Genomic DNA, 27,001 nt, shown 5'->3' on the forward strand with positions numbered 1-27,001 from the left:
CGCCGGGGGTGTTTGTTAACAAAAATTTTAACAATTTTTTGGGTTTTCTTTGTTTTGGTTTCGTCCCCCCTCTGGGTAATTCTTATCCTTTTTTTTTTTTTTTTTTTAAAAATTTTTTTTTTTTTTTTTTTTTTTTTTTTTTTTTTTTTTTTTTACATTCATCTTATGATATCGAACCCGTGAATACATCAAGGCATTTTTATATGTCTGTCTTGCATACGTCAGGTACGTACCTAGGTACAATTTCCAGCCGCATCTAAAGAGACACTCTTTGGTACCTTAGGTACGCACCTAATAATAATAATAAAGAGTCATCCTCAGAACATAACTTGCTATATATATAGCGTATCTTATCTACCTAGGTAAACATGCGACTTATATGAGTTACCCGTTAATAGCTTCCCTAGTCTTGGCAGGGGAGTCCTTCACCACCAAAATAGTCATCTGCCTATGCTGTTTATATCCGTCATATCTCAGGCTCTTATATATAAATACCTCTGATCATATAAGCCACTTTAAAAGTCTAACGAATATTCCCATCGTCAAAGCTGGCTGATTAAATTTATTAAGTAAATACTAAATGCGGCGCCAACGTCGGCAGTGTAAACGAAGCGCTAAGTAATATAAATACCCAATGTGTATAACATCTATTCACCGCGCCACCCTAAGCTACAGCGCCGCGGCTAATCCTATTATATAATTATTACCATCGTCGTTACCCCAAACTACCTTTACAATCGTCCACTTAACACTTTGTGGTGTTTATGCTGAAGACGTAGCTGGCCTGGAGGACGTAAGGGTCGCCGCCGGGACTGAAGACCTGCTTGGACTCGCGCTGCCACTCGGGGTGGTTGATAGCGTCAATCCAGTCCTCAACCTCCATGACGAGGCAGCCGTACTTGGGAATCGTGCGAGGGAAGTCGTCGTTGTCGAAAAGACCTTGCGACGTCTTGACCGGCATCGTGCCGTTCTGGCCGTTGCATGAGTACATCTGGAATGCGTCCTGGTCCGTGTACACATCCAGCTGGATGCCTGACCATTCCGAGTGCAGACGAGCGACAAAGCCGCCCTCAGCGCGCCAGTCATAAGGGCCCTCTTGATCCCGGTTGACAAGCCAGCAATTGTCTAGTTAGAATAAGTTAGTCTTCTCATCTACGATTTTCATTGTGACAGGGGTAATTACCATAACCAGTGCAGTTGAAACCGCAGTTACCCTCCGCGTCAGGCTTTTGAAGGTCGGTTCCAATTTGCTTCGGGGCACTCCAAAAGTCGTTCACCGATCCCTTCTTGTTGGCGATGATGTCACCTGTGGGGATCAGGATATCGTCGACACCAACTCGCTGGCCACTGTAGGGCAGGTAGAAAGTGTGGTTTAAGGCGGTGTTGGTCTCGTTATTGGCAAAGCCGTCCAAGTTCCAGTACGTGTGGCTGCTAAGCATGATGGGCGTCTTCTTCGTAGTTGCGATAGCCACCAGCTTGATATCCCAAGTGAACTCGTGCAGAGTATAGGTTACATAGGAAATCACCTCTCCGGGAAATCCTTGCTCGCCGTCGGGATCCACAATTGAGAATGTTATACTATCATTGGAGTGAGCAACGACAGTAAAGTTGCGGAAGTCCCAGCCATTGGGGCCACCGTGCAGGGTGTCGACACCATCAGGAGCTTCCAGCGTGGGGTTCTCATTGGCTTTAACGTGAAAGGTTTCGCCGTCAATCTCAAATGTACTATTCTTGATGCGGTTTGCGTATCGGCCCGGCACGCCGCCGAGATGGGGATGGGTTTTGTCAAGCGTATAGGCCGTAGCATTATCAAAGCCGGCTACAACATCTCTCTCAATACCGTACTGATCGTGGACCAAGAGCTTTGCGACGGAAGCACCGTAAGGAATGAAGGCGGCGGAGAGTCCCTCGCTGTAGATCCAATAAAAGCCATGCTCATCGGGACCCAAACTACTTGACACATTGCTGCTCCCAGTACCGCCGGGCGATTGTGCTGCGGTCAACGGTAGCAAAAAGGCCCCCAAAGAAGCGAGGCTATTGTGTAGACGCATGTTGACTCGTGGTGCTGATGCTTTGTAGTCGCCGCAATAGACGGTGAGAGAGGAAGGCAGAGCGAAAGTAAAGCAAAAAGCGACAGGAATCCCGGGGAAGGATTGGTGACTTATATGAATTCAGTCATCAAAGGATGAACCCCGTCGGGAGAAACTTGATTTGGTTGGACAATGGGAATAGGTTGGGATAGGGTACTATGTAGAAGATTCATCACGTTGTCTACTTACAGGGAGACAGAGGGGGAGTACTGTGTAAAGCTGGGGAATTTTATTAATCTCACCTGCATCCGAACTCCAGCTAACCCTAGCAAGCCCCAGCAGCCCCGGCGATCCCCAGCTACGGCTTATGCGAGGCCTGTAAAGCTACTCCGCTTTCTTGGAAAAGTTGGGGTAGACGACGTAACTTGCAAGGCAGCGTTGCATTGGCCTCATCTAAATCATGTGGTATCACGGCACGAATTCAGTAAGTCGCTAGTCCGTTGGAATCCGAGTTGGCGGTCGTTTTCCTTGCACGTAAGAGGGCTCTTTGTTTATCGCATGTTTGCGGGTCACAGTGCAGGTTGAAAAAACCAGCACTACCCAATAACTGCGAGCCCAAGGAGACGGCTCGCTACCTTAGGTACCTGGGAGAAAACTAGGTAGATACACTAGGTATTATAAAGGTTTGATATTCGTAAAGAGGCGGTATAGGTAAGTTAGGCATGTGTTACCTGGCGGCGTTAACCAGCTAAGTTGGAGTGTTACGAGAAGGATTTCTCTACCAACACAGTATAGACTCTAGAGTTACCCGAGATGGATCCTATACCTATATCAGTACCGGAGTGGAGTTGGCAACGTGCTCGGAATCTTTGTAAAGGATCCCACGAAGTCGAGTTACCTATTCGAAGTCTGATAGACTAAGAAAGGTTAATTAGGTAGTAAATCTCATTCAAGGCTGGGCTGAATACTTGTCCAACCTGGCCGGCCTGGTGTTATGTTACCCCACTGGAGTCATTTGGAGATTGCTTTTCCTCAATGACGTTAAGCCCTGCAATATTAAGCTTTGGAGGGATCTTCCGTGCAACTCCAACCTCCCTTTGAACAACTTCTTGTGCCTTGCATTAGGTACATTCCTCTCGCTAGCATTTATGGCTTAGCTCGAGGCGTATATACTATGTAAGATGACTTCTGGTCTGTTGGGCGTGCTTCCGGCGACGCATACACAACAGCAAATAAAGAAAAGAACGTTCGAGGCTTGCTTGCCCCCGTGATTTAGTATCCTTCCGCTGAGACAGGATTCCCCGATCTGTTCGTAATAAAACCCACTGCCGTTTACAGAAAGGCCGCCGGTTTTTTTTTTTCTACAGCAAACATGGAGAAAATGTGGGAAATGGCGGGAAAAGCATGGATGTTCACCAATTGGTGCGAGAATTTGAGTAGCACAAGTGAACCACGTGAATGATGGATTTTTATACCTTTACCTAGCTGCCTAGGAGGATTATTTCGAATCTTTCAAATCCCAACATCCCCATGTTTTATTGATGCTTAAGGTACCTAGGTAGGCTAACCTATTAGATTAGGCACCCTTACTTACAGTGCGGGGTAAATAAGCATAAAATGGCCGAGCCGGTAAGGGCAAGCAACCCAGCCCAGTTCCGGTCTGTTATTCCCGAAAGGTACCGAGTGAACCTAGCTTGGAGTTATACCCGCAAGTCGATCAGAAGTATGATTACTTAACCTAGGTAGATAGCTGTATGAATTTTTGCAAGTCTTCAGACCAGTATTTCAGACTAGTATCTTGATTCTAACACACAAGGTTATAACAAATATTGCCATGATGTTTTGCCAAGTAAACTCGCATTTCGATTTGTCAGGTATTTGAGCCGCACGCTGAAAAGAAAAAAAGGCCCTGCATAAGACGTGAATAATGTGAATAAGTTCTTCCTCATGAATTCCAAAAATCAATGGAACAACCACTGTATTGAATGCTGATAAGTAACCTGTACTCCGTCGTAATACGACTGCCCTATACACATCTGTCGCGCTTACGCCCCCTTTGGTGTCTAATTGATTATACGTCGACAAGGTTCTCCTCCTCCTGGGGTGCGTCGGTGTCCTTAACACCCTTATCACTTCTCTCCTTCTCCTTCCCCTTTTCCTTTCGATCCGTAGCCGAGCGGGTGTAAAATTCGTCGAGAATCTTACCGGGGATACGGTTAAGAAACTCCTTAGGGAAAATACGGAGGAGACTCCACGCGATGTCTAGAGAGTCGTAAATACTTCGTTGTTCGTATGCGCCCTGTGTCACGAATTGCCGCTCGAACTTCTCGAGGAATTCTAGCGACAACTTGTCTTCGGCCGACAAGGCCTCTTCACCGACGACAGCTTTCATAGCTGCAGCATCACGGCCAATGGCATATTTGGCATAAAGTTGGTTGGACACATCACCATGGTCCTTTCGAGTCATTCCCTCACCAATGGCGGATTTCATGAGACGAGAGAGGGATGGCAACACGTTGATAGGCGGGTAGACACCACGGTTGTCGAGCTGGCGATCGACGAAAATTTGGCCCTCCGTGATATAACCCGTCAAATCAGGGATAGGGTGTGTAATATCGTCGTTAGGCATAGTTAAAATAGGAATCTGGGTAATGGAACCATTTCGGCCCTCGACACGACCGGCTCGTTCGTAGATGGTTGACAAATCAGTGTACATGTAACCAGGGAAACCACGTCGACCTGGCACTTCTTCTCGGGCGGCAGAAACCTCACGCAGGGCATCGCAGTAGGCCGAAATGTCTGTAAGGATGACCAGAACATGCTTTTCGAGTTGGTAGGCATAGTACTCGGCGGTCGTAAGGGCGAGACGAGGAGTGATAATGCGCTCGATTCTGCTTAATATTAGCTACATGCGCGATAAAGTTAGAGAAAATAAAGTAATGTAGGCCGTACGTAGGATCGTTTGCAAGGTTGAGGAAGAGCGTAACACGTTCCAAGCTGCCGTTCTGTTCGAAGTCCTGAGTAAAGAATCGGGCTGTTTCTAAGTTGACACCCATGGCGGCGAATACGATAGAGAAGTTCTCCTCGTGGTCGTCGTGCACACCCTTATTAGTAGCCCCCTTTTGCTTGACCAAGCTAGCTTGTCGGCAAATCTGGGCGGCAATTTCGTTGTGAGGTAGACCGGCGGCAGAGAAGATAGGGATCTTCTGACCTCGGGCAATCGAATTCATGGTGTCGATAGTCGAAATACCGGTCGATATCATTTCTTCGGGGTATACCTAGCAATATGGTAAGCGGTGATTTCTTTCACCCCCATTAACATAGCCTTGCATTATAGAGATGCGTACTCTTGAGTAGGGATTGATAGGGCTGCCGTTAATGTCGAGGTAATCCTCAGCCAACACCTTAGGGCCTTTGTCGATAGCTCTACCGGATCCATCGAAGATACGTCCCAGCATCTCTTCCGACACTCCCAGCTTTAAACTCTCTCCCGTAAACTCGACCTTGGTCTTCTTGACGTCGATACCCGATGTACCCTCGAAGACCTGCACGACAGCGCGGTTGCCTGTAATAATGAAACATGGTTAAATACAGAAACGATGCGATATAAGCTTCCCAACGCTTACCTCGGGCTTCAAGGACTTGACCGGATCTCTCTGTTCCATCGGGAAGTGTTAAGGTGACAATTTCGTTGTAGCGCGGGAATTTGACGTTATCCAATATGACTAGAGGACCATTGACACCGCTGACGGTGTTGTACCGAATCCTTGGTACAATGGAATACGAAGAAGACTCTCTAGGATCCATGATGTCTCAATTACAGGTGTATCGGGTCCAAAAATACAGTGGAGGTTGAAGGTGTAGCTCTTCCAAATGAAGAAGCTTGATTATGATTCGGCTATGAAGCAGTTGATGTCGAGCTCCAGCCACCGTTGACGTTAGATTACGGCGGTAGATTGTTAGATTACAGAGGCGGGAAGCTCTAAAAAAACCGGACCCTGAAAGCTCCCACTTACATTGATGTACCTAGGCTGGCGCAGCACCCGGAGAGTGGGGAACAGCCACAGCATGGTCTGTGCACAATTCACAAAACCACGTGCATGTGATTACCTACCTAGGTACGTACTAGGTATAGGTACAGTCCAATAGCAATATGGAAATTTGCCCCCCTCTCCTCCCCCCCCCCTATTACCTAAACTCAGCTACATAGTACCTATATGTAATTCTGATACAGGTTCATACCTCTGGTATCAAAACTTGATGTTATTCAACCCACTCCTTGATAACAGGTAGATAAAGTTGAATTTAACATATCACACCAATTGGAAAGGAGCTAATTACTTACGAGAAGCTCTCGCAATATCATTCGTATTGATCAGCTCAACGTCCATTTCAAGAAGTTACGGACGCATATGGTGCAAGTAATAAGGGAACTTTAACATCATATAGATACCTAACCTAAGGTTTTTCTTAGTAGAGGACACTTGCCTTATATGCTTTCGATAAGAGGTAGGCAATGAAAGTAATGATAGGCAGAGCTAATTTATAGCCAACGTTATTTCAACGCGAAACCCCAATATCTTGACATACCCTTCATCTTACATTGCATTCCGGCATCAAAGTATTAGTATACCACATCACAACACTGATCTATTCACCTGAAGCAGAAATCATATCACATAAACAGAAGGTTATCATTAACCTGCAAACGCTACGGAAACGCTACGACATGGTGCGGCGTCCACTAATCACCACTTCGGAGTGGTGCTATTGTGCTATCTGTGGTGGTCCATTCGAGCCGACTTATTTCATCAGTGAGAAGTCCATGATAGGGTGTGGCTACGATCCTAAAGTGATTAGCAAAAGAGGAGCCGCCTGGGTCACGGAAGTCCGTCTGCTATTAGAAAGTATTTCCGCGGAAAAGAAGTAGGTGCTCTGTTGCTCCTGGGACGATATCCTTTTAGCTAATTCGTCCCAGGGGTTATATATCTGGTAGAGGGAAATATAATTACTTAGGGTATATTGAGCTCGATGGCACGGATGCGGAAAACTTAGATATCCCCAGCACGTTCAATTACACTTGCTACAAATACGACTCTGAACCACAGCCCTTAGGCGCCATTCCCTTCCATTGGCCGTGCTACGAAATATTGGCCCGCCGCATATATCCCGACGTGAACAAACCAGTTCAGCATGTGGACCTATCACGGCTTTACCGTGTAATGCACAATCTCACAAAAGATGGGTATTCGCTGGTTGTCCAGACTGGCGCGGAGGATCGACGCAAAGGACACTAGGAGTACTTCACTGGCGAAGAGTACTTCATCGCAAACCCAGCTCCGTCAGCCGAATTAACACTTGAAATCGCGAAGATTATAGTGCTAGTACCAATTCTTAAACCACTGCCGCTCGTGGACCTAAGCAGCCGAGTGATAGACGACCCGTTCGAAAACCTAGGAGACGATATCATCTTCAATATTTGTCTATACCTCCGTGCGGAGGGTATTATTGCCCTTGCTAGAGCGTCTTAGTGGGTCCACGCAAAGATTCGCGATAGAGATGATTATTGGAGAGCATTTATCAAGAATGGCTTTCCCTGGTTCTTCGAATTAAACCAAATTATCCAGACAAGTCCTCTGGCTGGTAGGGACATATACAGAGTTCTGTTTTTCTGGACGTTTTTCTGTGTTGTAGTATTTGAGGGAATAATAGGCCCCTTAATGCACGTGGCCAATCGACGGCGAATCTGGGAAGCCTGCGAAGAGATAGCAATGGCATACCATGGCCCCCTTTGGAGGCGTCCTAGGTAGAAAAATAGTCAAACTATTTGAATAGAAATTAACATCACGATGCCGTACTTGAGGTACGTACTGCGTATTAGTGTACCTACATGTACCTGGGTACCTAACCCATTCTTCAATAGATCACGTTTACACGTAATCTAAGTAAAAGACCTGGACTTAGCAAGTACTTTACCGTCGTGGTAAAGGTTAATTTAACGGTATATATTTAAGTTAATATATCGAATCGTATATATATGGTTTATAATAATAAACGGGTTAAATTATTAATGTATTTATATTTTTATAATTTATTAATTAAATGGTATTTTTATCATTTTTTAATATTATAAATTTATAATATATATATTTTTATTACGAATTGATAATTAAAGAAATCACGTTTAAAACGTGAAAATAAAATAATTACAAAAATTAAAAAAATAATAAAATAAAATAATATAATGAAAAAGTATTTTATATATTTAATTATTTGTTTTAAACTTATTAATTATTAATTTAAATTTTATATTTAATTTATATAAATGCAATATTTTCCATTTACAGTATAAAACGTTTCAATTTTTTGAGTCGTACATAAGCAGTATATATACGGTTTAAGAAACCCTCCCCCAAGACGCTAAGGTACCTAATGACTTCATAGGTACGTACCCCCGGGCTTTCTGCATACCTCTAAAAACGAACTGACGAACCAAGAACCATTAGTAGCCGAGCTCTTACAAGTTACAAGGGTGTTCATCTGTCTACCCCATTTCCATTTGCAGCTTTTGAGGAGCAATATTGAACGTCTATAAAAGAGAAGAGAACAACAATTTTGGGTGGTATGTGGTATGAGTAGGGGAATTGCGGTTTAACTGATCGATATGAATAAAAGATGGCGTCGCTGCGCCCAATTATCCAGTTAGCTCGCTGGCGTGTGTCAACCCGTGCTCCATCAGCAGCAGCATCAGCAGCAGCTCGGCGACGATGCTTTGCGACAGCTTCCGACGTCAAAAACCCAGGCGAATCAGCAACACAGCAACAACAGCAACCACCACGCTCCGATAACCGAGTGAAGATAGTTGAAGTAGGACCGAGAGACGGTTTACAGAATGAAAAGAAATCAATTCCTCTGGCTACCAAGATCGAATTCATTGAGAGGCTAGCTAAGACTGGTGTGTCCGTCATAGAAGCTGGGTCCTTCGTCTCTCCGAAATGGGTACCACAAGTTAGTCTCCCTTGAATTGCGAATAGTATAGCATGAGTATAGAATAGAAGCTGACTTAAGAGGAAACTACTGTAGATGGATAACTCGAGCGAAATTCTCGAGCACATCTTAACGAACAAGATCCCCTCGCCCGTCCCGATCACGTACTCATTCCTCGCCCCCAACGCGAAGGGTTTCGAGAATGCCGCAGCTCTACTTCAAAAGCACCCCGGTGCCTACCTGACGGAAGCCGAATCGTTCGCAGGCCTGAAAGGCAAGCCGGCAGTAGAAATCGCAGTTTTCGCCGCCGCGACCGAGAGTTTCTCCCAGAAGAACCTGAACTGCGACATCGCGACGTCGCTCGAGATGTTCAAGGACGTGATCCAAGGGGCGAAGCAGTTAGGCATCCGGGCCCGGGCCTACATCTCGGTGGTCCTGGGCTGTCCCTTCGAGGGACACGACGTAAACCCGCATAAGGTGGCCGAGATCGCCACTTCCCTGCTGGAGATGGGCGCTGACGAGATTTCGCTCGGGGATACCACAGGCATGGGCACCGCGCCCCGCACCCAGGAGCTCTTGAAGTGCATGGCGGCCGCGGGGATTCGTAACGAGGACATTGCCATGCATTTCCACGACACGTACGGCCAGGCCCTCGTGAACACGGCGATTTCTCTCGAGCGCGGCATCAGGACCTTCGATAGCTCTGTCGGTGGTCTTGGTGGCTGCCCGTACAGCCCTGGTGCCACTGGAAATGTGGCGACGGAAAATATGGTGTACTTCCTCGAGAGCTTGGGTATGGACACGGGCATCGACCTCGACGCTATGGCGGATATTGGGCAATGGATCTCTGACGAGTTGGGCAGACAGAACGACTCTGTCGTTGGTAAAGCCGTGCTCGGGGCTCGTAAGGCTAGGTCTTCTACGTCGGCTACGTAATACTAGTTTTGACGTAAGAATGCGAATGTAAGGTATATATTTGACCATCCACGTCGAGACGCATGCAAGGACGATTGGCATAGTTTGATTATCACTTGTGAAAAACTTATAAACTTGAAGACGGTTTAAATATTAAAAGCTACATCATGTAACGGATTCTCAACTACTGCACAGGCAATCAAACCACTCTTCGCACCTTGCTATAGTAAATAAACACTGCTGAGAGTGCTAAGGCCATTTATTCAATTCTTGACCATTTCTTTCCCCGGCCTCCATTTCCCCGTGTCTAAGGATCTATTTCTCGGCGAGTTTAATGCACTCCTGAGCAATATGCCGGTCACGTTCTAAAACACGGTACCGCCCATCTGTATAGTAGCCTTCTTCCAGATCTTCATAGCCTCGGGGATATGGAACGCTAAGATTGCAGATGTGCTCTCCAAATGCTCCGTCATATCTGGCAACTTGTAAGAGATGTCATAAAGTCAAGTCTGACTTCCAGCTAGGCTGCTTCAGCAAGTACTATTGATGAGTTGCTCACATATTGACGTTACCGTTGCGCCAGTTGTCAAAGTCATAGCTACGTCATGTATCATGGCGTATGTCTCGCTTGCGGACACACTCCTGATCACTTTCTTATACTTCGTCAAGCTCCAATGACTCGGGTTCCCTCTCATAGTAAATGATTCATTGCTTGTCGTCTCGTTAGCAATAAATAGTTCGTAGCCAATCCGAGAACTCAAGTTTTTGTGGATCTCTATACATCTATGTCAAAAGCGCCAGCAAACTGATTGCTAATAGTATGGCCCATAACCCCAGAAAACAACATGTAAAGTCCAATTGTGTTTGTGTTGTTGTTTCTTCAACTCTAATTTAACATGATACCCCTATTCTATGATAACCTAGGACCTTATGTAAGATGTAATCTACAGGTAAGTTAGGAGGTAGCATAGGGCTCTGCTGGCTCCTGGGTTTATGTACTTCCCCACGTGGCTTTGGTCCCACAGTGGGGTTACACTCCAAATCTGCAAACCAGGGTCAATTAAGTTTAACCTCCAAATTTGATATCTAAAAAAAAAGTTTATTCTTGAAATCAACAACAACTTTAAGATCTTCGAGTTTCTCGACGCCAAGATAATAGGCTAATTCGAGATGCACTCGTTGGTCCAACCTCATGCTTTGGTAGCTCTTAAGCTTCCTTCTGGAAACCTTCGGGTTCTTGAAGTTACCCCCAATACGTATGTCATCGTAGGCCATCTTAAGTAACTGCATTAACTAACGTTCATTCATTCTATAGGACAATCTCCTTAGGGAAGTATGGCTCATTCCCAAGTAATCTCATAATTCACCGGCCATACCACTTGACCTATGAATTACAAGATAAGCAACCGGGAGAGAGTTTCAATCGCTTGCGTATCGTGCCAGCCTCTGAGCTGTATAGCGATATACTATCTTCTGATGCATCGGCCAGTGCCCTGGAAGAAGAAACTCCCATAACCAACGAAGGTGATGATGCGGAGAATGCTACTTCAACTGGAATCGAGTACTCGCTCGTTGATCCTGAATCTGGTGCTGTTGTAGCTCGAACCGATCGCGTAGAAATCGATACCTCAGCCCGCCAAACTCTAACGACAGAGAAGATAGAAGCCTTGAAGAAAGATGGCACAGATGCTGGAAGAGATATAATAGCCAAGTTATTGTTATCGCATACGGCGATCGACCAGAAGACGCAGTATTCTTTAGCCAAATATAAATTGCTTAAGACGAAAAAGTATATTCGAAGGTTCTCTGTCCTCCCTATGGATGTGCCCATGCTCGCTCATTGGCAATTGGAGGTAAAGGATCCAAGCAAGATACTGGATATGAGAGATGAAATGATAGCGTTATTAGGCTGCTGGGCCAACGTGCATTTTGGTGGAGAGGACCAATGCGATATTGAAGAAGTCGGCGATCGCGAGGGAAAGGGTTTCGAATCTACACCTGGACGATGGCTTGTTGTGGACGACACTGGCGGTCTTCTAGTAGCAGCTATGGCGGAGAGGATGGGTATCCTTTATTCGCCTGAAAATAAAGTTGCAGAGGACAACCAGGAACCAACATCATCCAGTGCATATCAAAAGGAATATTCGCATAACCAAAAAGTCATAACAAATAAAGAAGACCCCCCTTCTGGAACGAGCAACGAACCTAGTGGCTCCACCATGGAATCAACAGCCCAGGACCATGATTCCACAGAGCCGAAGTCCCCTCAGAATACAAGAATATCGCATGGAGATGGGAAATCGCGGTGTAACGACCTAAAAGTACCATATGCGGGTGCCAACACGCTCACCGTTATTCATGCCAACCAACAACCGAACCTGACTTTTCTCCGCGAATATGGTTTCGATGCTACGAATCCCGCACAGCCATCTGACCACCCCTTGGCCTCTCACTTGATGTCCATATCCTGGTTGCAACTCATCAAGCCAGAATCAGATCCCACATACAACTCGAAGATGCCTAGCGTGTCACCTGAGGCGCTCCGCTCGTGGAAAGCTAATCGTCGGGGCACATACCACCGCAAGCGGCGTCGTTGGGCTAAGATTCGTCACGTTGTGGATACTACGCGAAAGGGCGAGTTCTCTGGGCTGGTAGTTGCTAGCACGATGGACCCTATATCTATTATGCGCTATGCGGTGCCGCTTCTTGCTGGTGGCGCACCTATCGCTATTTACTCGCAGACTATCGAACCTCTAACAGCGCTAGCTGACTGTTATAGCATAGCACGTCGCGCGGCTTGGGTATCAAATCCGCCAGAAGAGGCGGTGGGTAAAACCCACCAAGAACTGGAGCAGTGGCCCGGTAACGAGGAATTCCCGTTAAACCCATCCCTTGTGCTTGGAGCCGCTTTGCAAACAAGCCGTGTTAGGAAATGGCAGGTCCTTCCTGGACGGACACACCCCCTGATGACAAGTAGGGGCGGAGCGGAAGGATACGTATTCACAGCATGGAGAGTCAAGCCAGCAGAAGGCAAGATAGAAGCCAGAGGGAAAGCCCGTACCAGGAAACGGAAGCTTGAAGGACCGATACAGGAAGAAACTTCCAAGTAAGCTGGACGGAAATACGGTTGCATTTATCGGCGTTATAGAACCCAATTTCATGGAATGGGATATAACAGTCTAGCATTTAGCTAGCTTCAGTCTAGTTTTCAGTTCGCATACACTTGCGATCGATACCCCTATAACAAGAATTCTTTGCTTGACAGCTTGGCAGGCTTCTTTTGATATTCGACACTTGATATCCCTGTGAATTGTAGAGGCGGTATCCTCTCCTTACAACGACTTGCCCATAAACTTTCTCTTCGTGAAACTCAACCACCACTTGCTCGGCTTCGCGTCATCTTCTTCGTAAACTCGTGCTAGTAACCGCGAAGCTAGTTCTTGTCGTACCTGGGAGAGATACTGTCGTAGTTGCTCGGCATCCTGCCTGTCTCGCGGGGGCTCGTAGATCTGTGCGTCGAGGTTAGACCCCCTCTCCCCTTACCGTGAAGCTTTGCTGTGTTTCTGTATCCGGGGAGGCAAAATCAAGTCAAGCTGGAACGTACCTGGTTTAGGGGGAACGCGGGGTCGCCCGGGATGGCGAAGTTGAGGTCCAAGGCGGTGTTGAGGACCTCCTTGGTGGCGTCCCTCAGGGAGTGCTGGGGGCGGATCTTGCCGAGGCACTCGCTCACGAAGAGGATGCCGTAGATGAGCAGGCGGTCGGCGGGGCCCTGGATCTCGAAGTTGCGGAAGAAGGTGTTGGCGCGGAAGAGCGAGAGCACCTCGTCGAGGATGTCGTAGGACTCGGCGTCCGGGTCGGGGCTCTCGTTCGCGGGGAGCGGCGGGTTGGGCTGCGGCAGCACGTACGCGGGTCCGCGGGTCTTGGTGCGGAGGGGGAGGAGAGGGAAGTTCCCTATTAGACGCGGGATGTTGGGGTCATTGTTGAACATGGAGTTGTAGGCCTGATAGTTTGATAGTAAAAGTCTTGTTAGCAGCTAGGACGAAGGTACTTCGAGGTATTAGGCGTCAAGGAGATCTTATGATTATTGTTGATATTATTGGGGGGAGGAGGGTTATCAGGAGGTTCTTGAGCTGGCAAATAAAATAGCAAGGCACATACCGGCATCTTGTCAAGAATTCACCGAGAGAATAATCGGTGGTAGCTTGACAAGCCTGCACTTTTGGATATACTTTGTTTTTATCAAAAAGGGGAGCTCCTATTAGGTATTCCTCTTGTTGACGGCTAGGCTTGCAGGGTTTGGGTACAGCTGAGGCTGACGTTCCCCGGTGTAAATTGTTAGTGATAATGAAACGTCACTCCGAAGTACGTACCCCACTCGGATAAATGCAGGTGCATAAAGTTAAGCGCGTTGAGTATGAAGTACTTAGGTACATAGTAGAGTACATAGTAAGACTGAGTTTGCATAAATGTCCCCACACTGTGACACTGTGTTGGGGATGTACCCTCTTGCCAATTCACACCAAACTTGCACGAGCTAAAGATAGATGACATGTCACCAACCTAATCAATCAGGCTAATCAAGCTAATGAAATGACTTGCATCCACAATGCCTGGAGCCATCTGACGCTAAGCTTGGCAGTTAGTCTTAACAGAACCGGAAACCGCGGAATACAATTGGCTCGCAACGGCAACAGATGTGGCGCTCCTTGATCTAAAGGGCTGGAGCCTAGCCCTAACTTTATTTGGGGGGCGACACAAGATCAGGTGAATACGCGCAACAGTGGTGACTTGGTGCTAGTTGGCCGCATTCAAATTGCTGTCTCAATCCACGTTTGTTTGCGGGTGGAATGCCCCTCCAGGTCGCGTCTTTTTCTCTCCTCCCTCATCCACTCCTGTCTTCACTCCCGTCTTTCATGTTGCCTCCCGGTATCAAAACTTTATTACATCTTTTTTTGCCTTTCCTTTTTCTTTTTTTCGTCCACCCCTTACGTCGTGCAGATTCACGTTGCACAATAACAAAAGAAAACAATTAAGTACGATTTTTTTTTAATACCTAAGCTATTATTGCTCCTTCTATCCTTTAATTTGTAGTCGGTACTTCTTGCAACCTTCCAAATTTGTATTAAGGCAACAAGTACAGCGTATTTTATTTTATTTTTATCTTTTATCCTTTTAGTTTTTTCCATTGTATTGTATTCCGTTCCTTATTAAGGAGGCAGGTGTAATTGCAGCCTCCTAAATTCACCTAATCTGATCTTTAACTCACTTTCACTTTCACTTCCAGTGAGTTTCTTAAGCGATATTTTTTTTATTTCCTTGTACCTTCCCCCCCCTGGCCCTTTTTACTAACATTTTATTTTCTAAGGGGATAACATCCCGATATCTCCATCACAATGATCTCTCAGGGATCAACCATAACAACCACAACAGAAGTAACGGTCAAGCGAAAGCGAGTCTATCGCAAAACGAAGTGTCGCAAAATCTTGTCGCCACAAATTGGATCACTTTATGATATTCTCCATGACTACGCCTCTACCGCGCTCTATGTTCCGCCGTTGAGCTGGACTGAATTACACACAAAGGTGTTAGGTTGTCGCTTTGTGCAACAAGCTCCTCAGACTACGCCGACACCCTCGCGCCCGTCATCTCCATCTTCGTTATGGCACTCTCAGCCTTCCAAGGTACCACAAACTGTGGTGAATATCAGTCGCGCTCTTGACGTCATTATGCAAGATAACGTCTCTAACATAGAGCAAAATGATGCAATGAAGAACGTCTTAGAAGGCCTATTCCCGTCTCAATTATCTCCAACTAATCTATCAAGACTTACACTTCGATGCGGTAAAGATCGATATATTAGTGCGGTTAGGTGCCAGGCCTTATACAAGGACCCGGTTGGTTTGCGCTCATTTGAGTCGGCTACTACCTGCTCGTCCGATCTTTTGACGGTAGCCAAGGAGAAGGACACTAAGGCTTCCTGCGATACACCATTATTGGCCTACCTGGATCGTGACTTTCTGAATCGTATTAGAAGAAACTGTTACCGAATACCTCCTGGTCCTGGTGGATTATTCAATGGTCCTATACACCGTTTGCAAGCCATCCGATCAGGAAAGTTGGTACCGAAGAATCTAGATGAGGACCATTACATCCTCGCTACCATGCTAGCAATGGCTCAGCAGCATGTGTATGGAAATGTCTTTACGGGAGAGGATTTTACGCCGAAGGATGTTCAAGTTCGCGTCCTGGCGGTTTCAAAAGAGGATTCTTCTTTTGTCGTCTATTCGAGCGTAATACCCACATCATTCCTAGCCATGTTCCACGAGCCCGGCAAATCGCCGAAGGGAGATACGAAAATCGCAATCAACTATCGGCATGTTCCTGTCTGGCCCGTTTTGGGCCTCAAGGAACGTCTGGGGCAGGCCCTAGGCAAGGATCTTATCGGCGAGTTCGATATAGATCGCATAGAAACCTTTAAGAATGAGCTAGTACCCGATTTTGAAGGACTTAACAGCGACAACTTTGAAGAAGACGAAGAAGAAGAAGAATTTGAAAGCATGCTTGAGATTCTCGACAAGGAAGACAGATCAATGTCTAATACTTCCCAACTATCACTGCCACCCAAGCGTAAAAGGGGTATCTTCTCCGAGGTTTTTAACGGAAGCTTCTCCGAGGATCACGAATCTTCTGGTTACCCAAGTGAGTTACTAGCGAAGCGCAGGCGTTTAGAGGAAGGTAGGGTTGGCGTCGTCCGATGATTCAATATCGACCCGGATTTTCTAACTGAGATCGTGGGGATATACGAATGGGTTACTAAGATATGGATAGGAATGAAAAATGGGTCAGCGATGATACCACAACCAGGGACATCATGGAGTTCAGATGACTTCTCGCTGTCTAGAAATAAGATGCAAGACGAATAAGACCCTCTTGGGACGTTTTGGGATGCCTCGTGGCTCAAGGGGTGGGAGGGACGGATATATCCAACGGCTTTATGCAGTGGGAGGACAAGCTACTCGAGGCTTTATTGGCCATAACCGTCTTCGTTGTCTATACAAGACGGTCGCCATTGTATGACGATGATTATGATTGTACGAGATACCTGGGCGTGCCGGACGTACCAGCTTCGGTTTTGACCCTCGCCCAAAAAAGGATGATATGCAATGTTTGCTTTCTAACAACATTGCCGCGCTACATTTCTTCGATGCACTTTATAGAATAATCTTACGACTTCACTAGCTTCGCGGCTGGGGCGTTCATCAATGCAGGTATATATGCTCATGAGGGAATTGATTACTTACTACACGGTAAAATGGTATTCCATCATTTTAATGCAACGCTTCGTGCTACTACTCGTCCCTTGTGACTTGGTTTGGTTTAGTTAATGGACTAATATCATTGTCCAGGATTCCAAGTATACAGCTCATAATCACCATGTCAGGTACCTAGGTCAGACCGAAGTTACTCAGGCCAGCAAGCAGAAACATGGTTCTTGAAGATCAATTCACCTATTTAACTGACTTTGAATCTTAGTGACGTTGTAGGCAATGCATCATAGCTCATTGTCACGACGATTCGATTCACGATCTAATTCACGATCTATACCAAAGCCTTCTACATAGTAATAGTAGCCGGTCTATTTAAATACTACCAAGTTCCCTCTACCTCTTTCCTTATAAAGCAACCTTTTATTTTGCCAAAATAAATTCATCAAATCTTAACAATAAAGCCTCAGGGAATATAGCTAACTACTAGTAGTTATTGCTAATTACCTTGCAATCATGGAGTATAGTATCCACCTTGCTCTAGCAGACACAGCCAAGCAGCTTCGCCGTAGGATGGGTGAGCCCGAGCCTAGAGAATCCACGGCATCTGTGCCGGGGGGTTTTTTGGGGGCAAGCAGTCAGAACGCAGGATCATCCTCTGCCGCCGAGCGCGGAACTCAGGGTTTGAGATTCGACAATCTACCATACGATGTAAAGGCTTCTATATTCGATGTGGTCGGCTCATCGCCTAGTTGGGCCTATTTCAGGTTCAGGAAAGGCAGCCTGGCTGAATGTTGGGGCGGTGATCAGGCGCTCTACGTCAACAAAGAATGGAATGGATCCCACCAGCTACGACAAGGCTTGAACACTATCAGCCCGTCAATCAGCCGACCAATCGGTATAGAAACCCTTACCGAAGGTATCCTCCGTCTCTTTTTAGGGGACGAGCATGGAACTGGAAAATCTCACAAACATTCCCAATCTATTACGGTGAGGAAGCATCTGGACTGGTTCCTTTATGATGGTTGTGTGAACCAGATGGCTAGTAGGGAACCATGGTCTATACCCTCCTACCTCAGTGGCGTTCGATTCTGTGCCTTCAAGCTCGATGATGTGTTTGACAGTACGATGGCCAATGAAAACTGGGATCCACCCCCTAATTTTATATGGCCTCGGTCTTCACGCATCGAAGAACTTATAATCGTTGTGGGGAGATTCCGAAGAGAGGTCCCCCCGTCAAGAATGAGGGTTATTAAGGCTTTCCAAACTGACACACGGAGCATCAGCTCTGCAATGAATCTAGCCTATGACAGAATGCTCGAGGATAATCCAGACTGGAAAAAGTATCTCGCCAATTCCGAGAAGCACATGATTGGAGATATTACTGAACGCTGGACCTATGCATTGTTTAATAAGTACCAGCGCAGGCAGCAGTGGTTGGAAGGTTACGACGGCCAGCGATGGCTTGCCTACCCGGTACACGATGAGCAAAATGAACTTTCCGTTTGGCTAGCAAGTGCCGAAGGATATGACTGGCTTGGATATGACTGGAGTGATGAAAAGAGGCCGGGGTTCCTGTTCCTAGCATCGAAATCTTGCTGGTGGTGGCTGGCGTCGGAGTATGGTTTCCCATGGCTAGAGACCAGACAAGGGATAGTCTGGCTCAATAGTAGAAATGGGCGAAAGTTCCTCGCCAGTCGACAGGCTTTGCTCTGGGCAAACACGGGTACATACACTCCGTCGCACTTCACGCCTCTCGGAACGCAAGTCCGGAAAGCGTGGTTCAGCACCCCCACGGGAAGAGAGTGGGCATTCTACAATTGCCCTAACGGGAACCCACCGACACCTCCAGAACCTTATAAGAGAGAGTCTACCCCGCCTCCAGAGGTGGAATTCCCAGCTTTCTTTACGAATCGACGCTTTCGCCAATGGAAATTCGTTATCTGCCCGGAAGAGATCACCGAGAGGGCAGCACGTCATCGTCGTTAAAGACGAAAAGAAGGGCTATGATGGGAGTAGTTAGAGCCAGTTATACTTTAGTTGACCATATTTAACCATTACTAACATATTAAGGATCCTCCGTCCTGAAGCTGGCTTCTGTTTCTTAGAACTTATGTGATAATACGATGAGAAAACAAAAAGTCAATCCTCCCCGTGACTCCTCTCTCCACAACATGACGAATAGCTTCACAATATATCTACAATGAACACTTGCACAGGTATCCCAATAGAAATTTCTCACTTGATAATACGTACGTATCAAATTCCGAATTAAATAATAGAGGCTAACGAGCACCGGGCATGTCTAAGATAATATAATATAAAGAGGGACGCATCATATTCGAGTCCACAGCATAACCAGAACAAACCGTCTAATGAGATACCATACACGTAAATCCTATCCATCACGATATACCTAGAACCCTGTATATTAAGCCATTCCTAAACCTCAAACTCATATCAATACCATTGTTATCTCATCTCAAACGCCATCTCAACCTTTCCCTATCAATCTCCCTCCAACATAGTTCAAGACTTCAGGCAAATCTTGTTTTGCCTAAGGCAACCCTTGCTCACGCCCAGCTCGTCCGGGGCTTCGCTCAAGCCCAAGAAGGTGTCTTCCAAGCTGAAGTTGAAGTCGGAGATGCCGCAGGTGCTCCCGATCCAGTCCCCGAAGAACGAGGCGGCCTCGAGCCCGTTCTCGACGAACGTCTTGGCGCCTTCGACGGCCCTCCGCGCCGCGGTCAGAGACGCGCCCCCCGGCAGGGCGTCGAGGCCCAGCTCGACAAGCGTCGTGATGGCCGTCAGGACTACGGCGCATATCACGTTGTCCAGCTCCGAAAGCCCCTCGATCACGACGTTGAGGAACGCTGTCGCTGCTGACAGGTCGCAGATGCACTCGCCCGGGGTAAATCTGTTCCCGTCGTCGTCTTCGTCGATCGTGCTGGGATCTAATTTGTCCTCGGGAATGTCCGGGCCTTTGCACTGTCGTTGGGATTTATGGGTTAGTTTCGTTTCGATAATGACTAGGGGGGAATAAGACGTACGCCGACTGCATTCGGGTCCGATCCCGGATTCTGCGTCGGACACCAGATTTTACACGGGGCGAGCTCCTTCACCAGGTTTCCGGGTCCGAGGTACGAGAGACAGATTCCTATTCTCCCGAAATTGGCAATGGTGGTGTCATCTGAGCGAGGAACAACTGCGGCAGAGCTTGAGCCTAACAGCCCAAGCAAAATCGCAGCAGAGAGGTATGAAGATAGCAAAGTAGCCTTCATCGTGGGATAATGCTGAAGTTGTATAGCTAGAAAGGAAACTTAGGGGAAATCTCTTAAGTTGACAGAAGTCGAGCCCTGTATATGTCAAGTATGTTTGGTGAATACAGATCTGCTGACTTTGACAACGGCTTTGAATTCGTGGGTATATCGATGAGGACGCCAACTATTTGATAGTTCGGCACTTTGCTTTAAGGAAGAGTGAAATATTATATAAATCTACCTGGGTACATTTATGATATCAAAGAAATCTAAAAACAAACCGGGTTATATGCCAATGCTTCCTTAGAAAATCATTTTAACCCTTACATCGTAGAGTTGTTACCACACATATATACCTAGGTACACATACATTTTCGATCTTATACAAGTACCTACCCATCATCAGGTGGGCTGTCTTGGAGCGACCAACAGCAAGCACATCGATCAGTCTGATTAAGGTAGGCGGAAGGGCAAACCGGAGTGCTGAATACCCAGGCGGAATTCTACCGGGATGGATTCTATCCGGAGGTATATATTTATATAAAGAGCTGGCAGACGACTCTCGATAAGCCGGTAGACACTAGGATTGGTAGCTATTATAAAACAAGACTATTCTCGCCTATAATTCAGGTGTGTGTTACCGAGAGGATAATGAACCAACAACAGCAGAACCAAAGCTTCGATTGTTGTTTCGAAACCAACTCAGCTTGGAGCCTTATTCGACGCCGAGCGCTTGTAGATCGGATGCTGGGTCGGCCGCGGAATGGAGTATCCTGAAATAGAAATCGAGGCAAACGCCGCACCAATTGATTCGCCAGTCAGCCGCATAGCCCCCGAGAATGGTACTCCATATATTTGCCTTCGCCGTAGCTCCTTATATAGTATTTATATTTATTTTCATCCGGAGTTTGAACCTTCCGTTCGTTTGCTTAATCGCAAAACTAACAGATCAACTTATATTTGTGGTAAAGAGGGCCACGCATGTGGCCGTGTGATATATCGAATCGAATACTTTCGTACCAAGACGGCTTCAAAACCGTCATTGAATAGTAGATTATGAGTTCTTCGATTGCTTAGGTAGAGAACAAGGTAACAATTCACAAGTCCTGGACTGGGTGTCCTTTTAGAAGATAGAGCCTCCTATTGTCCACTTCACATAAAATAATTAATATCCATATAATTCATGTAATATGAGGTATGTATCTTATGCACCATTCGCGAAACTTGCACCTCCAACCTCCTTATCGAACTCAATGCAAGTCGACAGCCCGCACAATTCAAACACATCCCTCACACCTCCATCAATCTTCCCGTCTTCCTTATACCTGTTCTTTATCTCGCCCGTGCTCTTCAGTTCCCGGCAGAACTCGCGCATGGCGATATACACGCTCGTCATGCCGGCTATCGGCCACAGAACGATCTTATACCCGAGCTCCTTCGCCTCCTGCGCGTTCACCAGCGGCGTCACGCCGCCGTTGACCATGTTCAGGAGACACGGCGTGGGCGCCATGTCCTTGACCACCTGCGCCATCTGCTCCTTCGTCTGCATGCCCTCCAGGAACGCCGCATCGGCACCGGCTTCCACGGCCGCTTGTAGCCTGCGAACCGCCTCCGAGTAGCCCCGCGACTGCAGCGCGTCCGTGCGCGCGATGATCACGATATCCGAGCCCAGGCGCGACCGCGCCGAGGCCGCGGCCCGGATGCGCGCCACGAACGTCGCCGTGTCGACGAGCTCCTTCCCGCTGAGGTGTCCGCAGCGCTTCGTCGTCACCTGGTCCTCGATGTGGAACGCCGCCACGCCCTGCAGGATGTACTTCTCGGCGGTGCGCGCGGCCATCAGGGGTCCCCCGAACCCGGTGTCGGCGTCCGCGATCACGGGGACGGAGCGGTCCAGGCCCGCGATCATCCCGGCGTTCGTCGCCATGTCGTCGACGGTCGTGAGGCCGAGGTCCGGCTGTCCCAGGCGGGACGCAGCTGTCCCGGCGCCCGTCTGGTCCGAAAGTTAGTGGAATGTCATTCTAGAAAAGTGGCGTGCCAACTTGCGGCTAAGGAAAGCGAGGCCCTTCTCCTACCATGTATAACGCATCGAAGCCGACGCTCAGAGCTACTCGCGCCGTGAGTCCGTCGTGTACGCCCGGGCATACCACGGTCTTTTCCGGATCGGCCAGCATCTGCCGGAGCTTTGATGCGGACTTTGTCTGGGCCATTGGGGGAGATATGAACGCGTACGGGGGGTAGCAACTTCGTATTTTTAATTTGCGAAACACGATCTTCTACACAAATCCTGAGTAGCTTAATTTCACGTAACCCGAGATTTTCATTTACATCAACCTCGTATTATGATTTTTTATATAGGTATAATTACTATCTCAACAGCCTGTCTACCTACCTAGAAACTTTTCATCTTCGCCTCTCTCCGTCCTCGGAACGCCCGGTTCACCTCGAACCTAAGTTAGGGACATTTGGCTCTTCGAAAATGTACCCGCTTTAGACTCGCGCGAACCGGATTCGAAGGGAACTAAATACCTAACATAACTTGGAAGATTCATACGAATATCCAATAGATTCTAGCGTCGTTTCGGTAAACTGTCCCAAATCCGCTATTTACCGACGATGGCGGACTGCAGCAAGAACGCACGCGGCCAGATGAGACTGCTTCGGTCTGCTACCCCAGCTCGCTGCTAGGATATACGTCGTTGGAAGTTTATAATTATAAACCCAGCAAGAAAGAGAGAAGGCATGTATATGCACGTACCGTGGACTACGTAATCACTCTACTCGCAATTTGTCAGTGATGAGAGGCTGTTTCGTGTAAAGACCAGGGGCGCATTCGAGTCGCACTGACGACTTAATGTCACAGAAATGGGCAGATCTCCCTGCGAACAAATGCTTCCATCATACGAGTCCCTTCAACGGACATGATTTGACCTGTCTCATTATTTCCTCTGCCGTCAACTCCACTCTGGTTTATTGATTCAATATTGAATTCGGCAAATCCTTCAGCTTTCTGACACACCATTATGAATGAGATCGAGCTGGTTTAGCTCGGAGCTCACCAATCACAGATGAGGCGCATAAAAATGAAATCCCTTTTTGAGCTAGGTTGACGTAATGAGCTGACGAATCACAGGGGATTGATTGCTCAGATAAAAATGACAAAAAGAATGAATGTTACGTACGAGTGAGGCTTCGTAAGATTTGAAGAAAAAAAAGATCGGATGTGAAAGGGAGAAAAATGAATGCATGAACGGGGAGTCGAACCCCGAGCTCAACCTTGCATTTGATGATGGAAGGGTTGAATGTTACCGCTACACCATTCATGCTTCGATGGAAGATTTGCCAATTATAGTGGTATATAATTCTAGACTACCGTGTAGCACCGACCAATCGGTCCACTTAGACGTGGTTAGGGTGTCCCCCATATCTCTCGGCCAATCAGAATCTCGTATAGTCCTATGGAATCGAGAGGCTGTACGGATTACTTTGAGCGACAGTCTCTGATGAGTTTATTTGTCCAATTGCTGGAATAGGTGAATGTGGTGGTGTCAGCCGCTCTAAATAAAGAAACGGACCAAGGAACGCAAGGAACGAGTATCTTGCTTGGACTAAGCTGAATCATCCCTTACCCAACGCGGGAGTTCATTCAGAGTACTAATCAATCAAATCTTACATCGTTGGTTGAACGATTGAGGGACTCGCCATCGATTCTCCATGGATACTATGTCTGACGTACCTATGTAAATACGTAGGCTTCTTATGCGAGAAGCGGTGTTGTACAAGTACCATAGTATAACGCTCTTGGATGGAACAATTGGGTTCTGTAATACTTCTATTCACCGCCTAGGTATCTAGGTTAAGGATGAAGACACTATTGAAATGAGCTTCATTACATATAGTTATACTCCACCGCATGGAGCCTGGCAACTTTGTTGCTCGGAAGACTAGGATTTGATAAGACTATACCATTTCGCAACGAATTCTACCAGTTCCTTGCTTAAGGAGTAGGTAGGTAGTTACAAATAATTTCGGTGCGGATTCTAGTCCTTGAGGTAGAAAGCATATAAAGGGGCATTGAATGGTATATTATCACCCTAAAGTAAGGGAAAAGTATGCATATGAAGAGACATTGTTTGAGTATTAAAGAAGTTTCACCTAGACAGAAACAAGTACTACCTGATTATTGGGAGACAATGGTGTTTGTGGTGGGTATAGTTCGACTTATACTGGACATATTATAAGCGAAGGGATTCAAATTAACAACTCCTTAGAAATTGATTGATGCAAATAATTGACCTGGGACTCGGAACACATAATAATCACGCGAATACTGAGTTGAGTTGAAAAAATGCGGCTGGTTTCTACACCTAGTAAGAGATCCTATGGATGTTACCAGTAGACAAAGAAGGCATTGCCGTCATCGTTGCGGAGAATAAACGATATCCTTAGTTGCGCCGTTTCAGATACATGTGTTTCTAGCTCCGAGCACGTGGGATCATGTTCAGCCTAGTTATGGTCCTGTTACAACTGCTAAAATATCCGCAATGATAATGGTATTACACTAGTGTAATAAAGGGCAAAATTATCTAGGTGTTTCCTTATTCCCGGCGGCTCTCGTGGAGCCTCAAAGGGAAAAAAAAAAAAAAAAAAAAAAAAAAAAAAAGACGGGGTTACTGGATCTCTCTTACCGCCGGAGTACAAGTACAAATGTCTCCATACGTAAAGGATCTGCGTGCTACTAATAACTGAAGCACAATGGATGTGGCTAATCGTTCTTGGCTACTAGAACGCTAGCTAACCCTTAGCGAGGGATTGGCAGGTTGATTAAAAAAAAGATGTTATCAAAAGAGGACAAAAACTCCCACGGTCGTAAGCCGGGACCGTTAAACGCACACTCAAAATCTCCCAAAAGAATGGATGGAGGCTCGCGTGCCCCATTTCCGCCGAGGATGGAGTTCGAACTTCACTCGACGAGTGGGGCTATCGTCTGCTAACTTGGGGTACGGCATGTGTGATAGGGTTGGAAGAAGCGCACTCGATTCAGGGGCCTTCTCAATAAGGTTGGTTGCTTGGCGTTTTGGTCACAGATCGACTTCCACCTTTTCCCACCTTAATCGAGTCGGTCCTTGTTCGAACGTCTTCTTCTACGTTTCATGTTTAGGCTCTTGGCATGTGAACGCTCCGGTGACTAGAAGAGATTACGCCTTCTAAGCAGCGCCGCCCGTTTAGTTCTCTAAACTTGACCAAAAGCACATAAATAGCCCAACGCCAAGTCTTGTTTAGCGTGGTTAATAGTTTTCGTTCTCTAAAATAGCTGTTCTGCTCCTCCTGCACTAGTTTTTGGTCTTCCTGCGCTATTGTGGGAAGACTTGGCAATCTTACATGAGAGAGAGAGATAGATGGATGTTTGTAAAGGCAACGAAGAAGTTGCGAAACGGTGACAGAGGTTCCGACTTAGCTGCTTAGGTAGAACCGGCTGCAGGGAGCCTTCGGATCACTTACTAACTAATAGGCGAATTTGTTACGTCTGGTCCGTCCGCGGGATACAGGCTATCGGGCTCTTTTTGCCGAATCTGAACACGATCATCGTTCAAGATCTCCGACATCCCCGTTGATTATCTCTACACATTTGGCTGTCACCGACTGGCGTTGATCTGAAGAATATTGGGGTATAGTCTCTTAGTTTCTGTAGTTTTTAGCCTGGCCCTTCTCGGTTCTATTCTATCAAGTGACTTTCCGTTCTTCTAGCATAGGTAATCGGAAGGTCATGTATGACGATCCCTCAAAAAAGAATGGTAGGCCAAGCCTTGGGTCGGGTCCAAGTCGTGCACGTCGTACATTTTGGAGCCGAGTAACCGTGAAGGCTTGCCTTACCTTCAATCTATTGTACATTGATAACGCCATACTAGTCCACTGCTAGAAGCTTCATTTCAGAGGCTAGACAGCGTTGTATAGTAGTTGATTAGAGGATCGAGGCTGGTCTAATAATAATAAGGTTGGCTTTGCAGCTTCGGTTGAATGCCTTAGGTACCTATACTCAAAGAATATATTGGTATAGGTACTATCCTTCTACGTACTTTCCTCTTCACCCCGTTCCTCCACTCGGCTTTGAAAATCCATGATAGGTATATTTGAGTATACGTTGGACATATCACAGCGGCTGTCTGCGTGAGAAATTGTAAGGTACCTTAACAGGAGCCAATCAAACTGGCTTGTTGGTAATTAAGCCATTGATTAAGCATATTGTGATGGGTTTAGGCGTGTAAATTTCCGCCACACAGAATCTTGGTATTGTCGGCTGCAGCCGCCAAGAACTTTCAACCACCAGCGGGAGGTACCCTGCAAGACCGGTAAGTTCCAAATTGCTACTGCTCCTCGATACCTAGCGAGCGAATTCAGACTGCCGCGCTGAAGCGAGCGATATGTAAAATAAATATAAGCTTCTTCTTGATAGAAACCGTGATATTAGACGTAGCCGCGACGCTTCTAGAAGCTCTAGACGCTGCGAGGGACAATTTTCGCGATAAGGCATTCTATATGGGAAATATCG

General features: G+C 46.7%; 10 protein-coding genes and 1 non-coding gene across 11 annotated transcripts; 5 read left to right on the plus strand and 6 right to left on the minus strand.

Annotated features, from left to right (window-relative positions):
- Positions 1–745: 745 nt before the first annotated feature.
- On the minus strand, positions 746–2,051 carry F4812DRAFT_455357 (galactose mutarotase-like protein; the record flags this gene model as incomplete). Its single annotated transcript, XM_047936806.1, has 2 exons — positions 746–1,125; positions 1,184–2,051. The coding sequence occupies 2 exons, from the start codon at positions 2,049–2,051 to the stop codon at positions 746–748; spliced, it is 1,248 nt and encodes a 415-aa protein (XP_047793560.1).
- Positions 2,052–4,101: 2,050 nt separating this feature from the next.
- F4812DRAFT_455358 (P-loop containing nucleoside triphosphate hydrolase protein) lies at positions 4,102–5,837 on the minus strand (the record flags this gene model as incomplete). The annotated part of the gene is made up of 4 exons (XM_047936807.1): positions 4,102–4,921; positions 4,983–5,308; positions 5,378–5,595; positions 5,657–5,837. The coding sequence occupies 4 exons, from the start codon at positions 5,835–5,837 to the stop codon at positions 4,102–4,104; spliced, it is 1,545 nt and encodes a 514-aa protein (XP_047793561.1).
- A 922-nt stretch (positions 5,838–6,759) lies between these two features.
- On the plus strand, positions 6,760–7,561 carry F4812DRAFT_455359 (uncharacterized protein; the record flags this gene model as incomplete). The annotated part of the gene is made up of 3 exons (XM_047936808.1): positions 6,760–6,956; positions 7,009–7,249; positions 7,328–7,561. 3 exons carry the CDS (start codon positions 6,760–6,762, stop codon positions 7,559–7,561), a joined length of 672 nt encoding a protein of 223 aa, XP_047793562.1.
- A 969-nt stretch (positions 7,562–8,530) lies between these two features.
- Positions 8,531–10,207, plus strand: F4812DRAFT_413267 (aldolase). Its single transcript, XM_047932777.1, has 2 exons — positions 8,531–9,038; positions 9,114–10,207. The coding sequence occupies exons 1-2, from the start codon at positions 8,706–8,708 to the stop codon at positions 9,951–9,953; spliced, it is 1,173 nt and encodes a 390-aa protein (XP_047793563.1). The 5' UTR covers positions 8,531–8,705; the 3' UTR covers positions 9,954–10,207.
- An 895-nt stretch (positions 10,208–11,102) lies between these two features.
- F4812DRAFT_455361 (Gcd10p family-domain-containing protein) lies at positions 11,103–13,042 on the plus strand (the record flags this gene model as incomplete). The annotated part of the gene is made up of 2 exons (XM_047936809.1): positions 11,103–11,188; positions 11,248–13,042. The coding sequence occupies 2 exons, from the start codon at positions 11,103–11,105 to the stop codon at positions 13,040–13,042; spliced, it is 1,881 nt and encodes a 626-aa protein (XP_047793564.1).
- A 111-nt stretch (positions 13,043–13,153) lies between these two features.
- On the minus strand, positions 13,154–14,291 carry F4812DRAFT_171350 (ARP2/3 complex, 21 kDa p21-Arc subunit). The gene is made up of 3 exons (XM_047929945.1): positions 14,091–14,291; positions 13,537–13,932; positions 13,154–13,441 (listed from the first exon to the last, which is right to left on the minus strand). The coding sequence occupies exons 1-3, from the start codon at positions 14,094–14,096 to the stop codon at positions 13,265–13,267; spliced, it is 579 nt and encodes a 192-aa protein (XP_047793565.1). The 5' UTR covers positions 14,097–14,291; the 3' UTR covers positions 13,154–13,264.
- Positions 14,292–15,136: 845 nt separating this feature from the next.
- F4812DRAFT_171374 (uncharacterized protein) lies at positions 15,137–16,808 on the plus strand. Its single transcript, XM_047929946.1, has one exon. The coding sequence runs from the start codon at positions 15,326–15,328 to the stop codon at positions 16,688–16,690; it is 1,365 nt and encodes a 454-aa protein (XP_047793566.1). The 5' UTR covers positions 15,137–15,325; the 3' UTR covers positions 16,691–16,808.
- A 431-nt stretch (positions 16,809–17,239) lies between these two features.
- Positions 17,240–19,244, plus strand: F4812DRAFT_171406 (uncharacterized protein). Its single transcript, XM_047929947.1, has 2 exons — positions 17,240–17,247; positions 17,339–19,244. Exon 2 carries the CDS (start codon positions 17,714–17,716, stop codon positions 19,184–19,186), a length of 1,473 nt encoding a protein of 490 aa, XP_047793567.1. The 5' UTR covers positions 17,240–17,247; positions 17,339–17,713; the 3' UTR covers positions 19,187–19,244.
- A 482-nt stretch (positions 19,245–19,726) lies between these two features.
- Positions 19,727–20,475, minus strand: F4812DRAFT_455365 (uncharacterized protein; the record flags this gene model as incomplete). The annotated part of the gene is made up of 2 exons (XM_047936810.1): positions 19,727–20,182; positions 20,245–20,475. The coding sequence occupies 2 exons, from the start codon at positions 20,473–20,475 to the stop codon at positions 19,727–19,729; spliced, it is 687 nt and encodes a 228-aa protein (XP_047793568.1).
- Positions 20,476–21,377: 902 nt separating this feature from the next.
- On the minus strand, positions 21,378–22,661 carry F4812DRAFT_467407 (Phosphoenolpyruvate/pyruvate domain-containing protein; the record flags this gene model as incomplete). The annotated part of the gene is made up of 2 exons (XM_047938653.1): positions 21,378–22,444; positions 22,527–22,661. The coding sequence occupies 2 exons, from the start codon at positions 22,659–22,661 to the stop codon at positions 21,659–21,661; spliced, it is 921 nt and encodes a 306-aa protein (XP_047793569.1). The 3' UTR covers positions 21,378–21,658.
- Positions 22,662–23,694: 1,033 nt separating this feature from the next.
- Positions 23,695–23,777, minus strand: F4812DRAFT_t39. Its single transcript has one exon. It is a non-coding gene; the product is annotated as a tRNA-Gly (tRNA).
- Between the last annotated feature and the right edge of the window lie 3,224 nt (positions 23,778–27,001).

The sequence above is a fragment of the Daldinia caldariorum genome (assembly GCF_022478825.1).
Source record: "Daldinia caldariorum strain CBS 122874 unplaced genomic scaffold F4812scaffold_2, whole genome shotgun sequence".
NCBI classification, from domain to species: Eukaryota; Fungi; Ascomycota; class Sordariomycetes; order Xylariales; family Hypoxylaceae; genus Daldinia; species Daldinia caldariorum.

What these genes read in the sequence shown, in the direction of transcription:
- F4812DRAFT_171350 (XM_047929945.1), bottom strand. An exon ending in CCGCGTTCCCCCTAAACCAG is followed by an intron (nt 13,442 to 13,536) that starts GTACGTTCCAGC and finishes CTCGACGCACAG; the next exon opens with ATCTACGAGCCCCCGCGAGA.
- F4812DRAFT_171406 (XM_047929947.1), top strand. Translation starts at nt 17,714, where the DNA reads ATGGAGTATAGTATCCACCTTGCTCTAGCAGACACAGCCAAGCAGCTT.
- F4812DRAFT_413267 (XM_047932777.1), top strand. Translation starts at nt 8,706, where the DNA reads ATGGCGTCGCTGCGCCCAATTATCCAGTTAGCTCGCTGGCGTGTGTCA. An exon ending in CTCCGAAATGGGTACCACAA is followed by an intron (nt 9,039 to 9,113) that starts GTTAGTCTCCCT and finishes AAACTACTGTAG; the next exon opens with ATGGATAACTCGAGCGAAAT.
- F4812DRAFT_171374 (XM_047929946.1), top strand. Translation starts at nt 15,326, where the DNA reads ATGATCTCTCAGGGATCAACCATAACAACCACAACAGAAGTAACGGTC.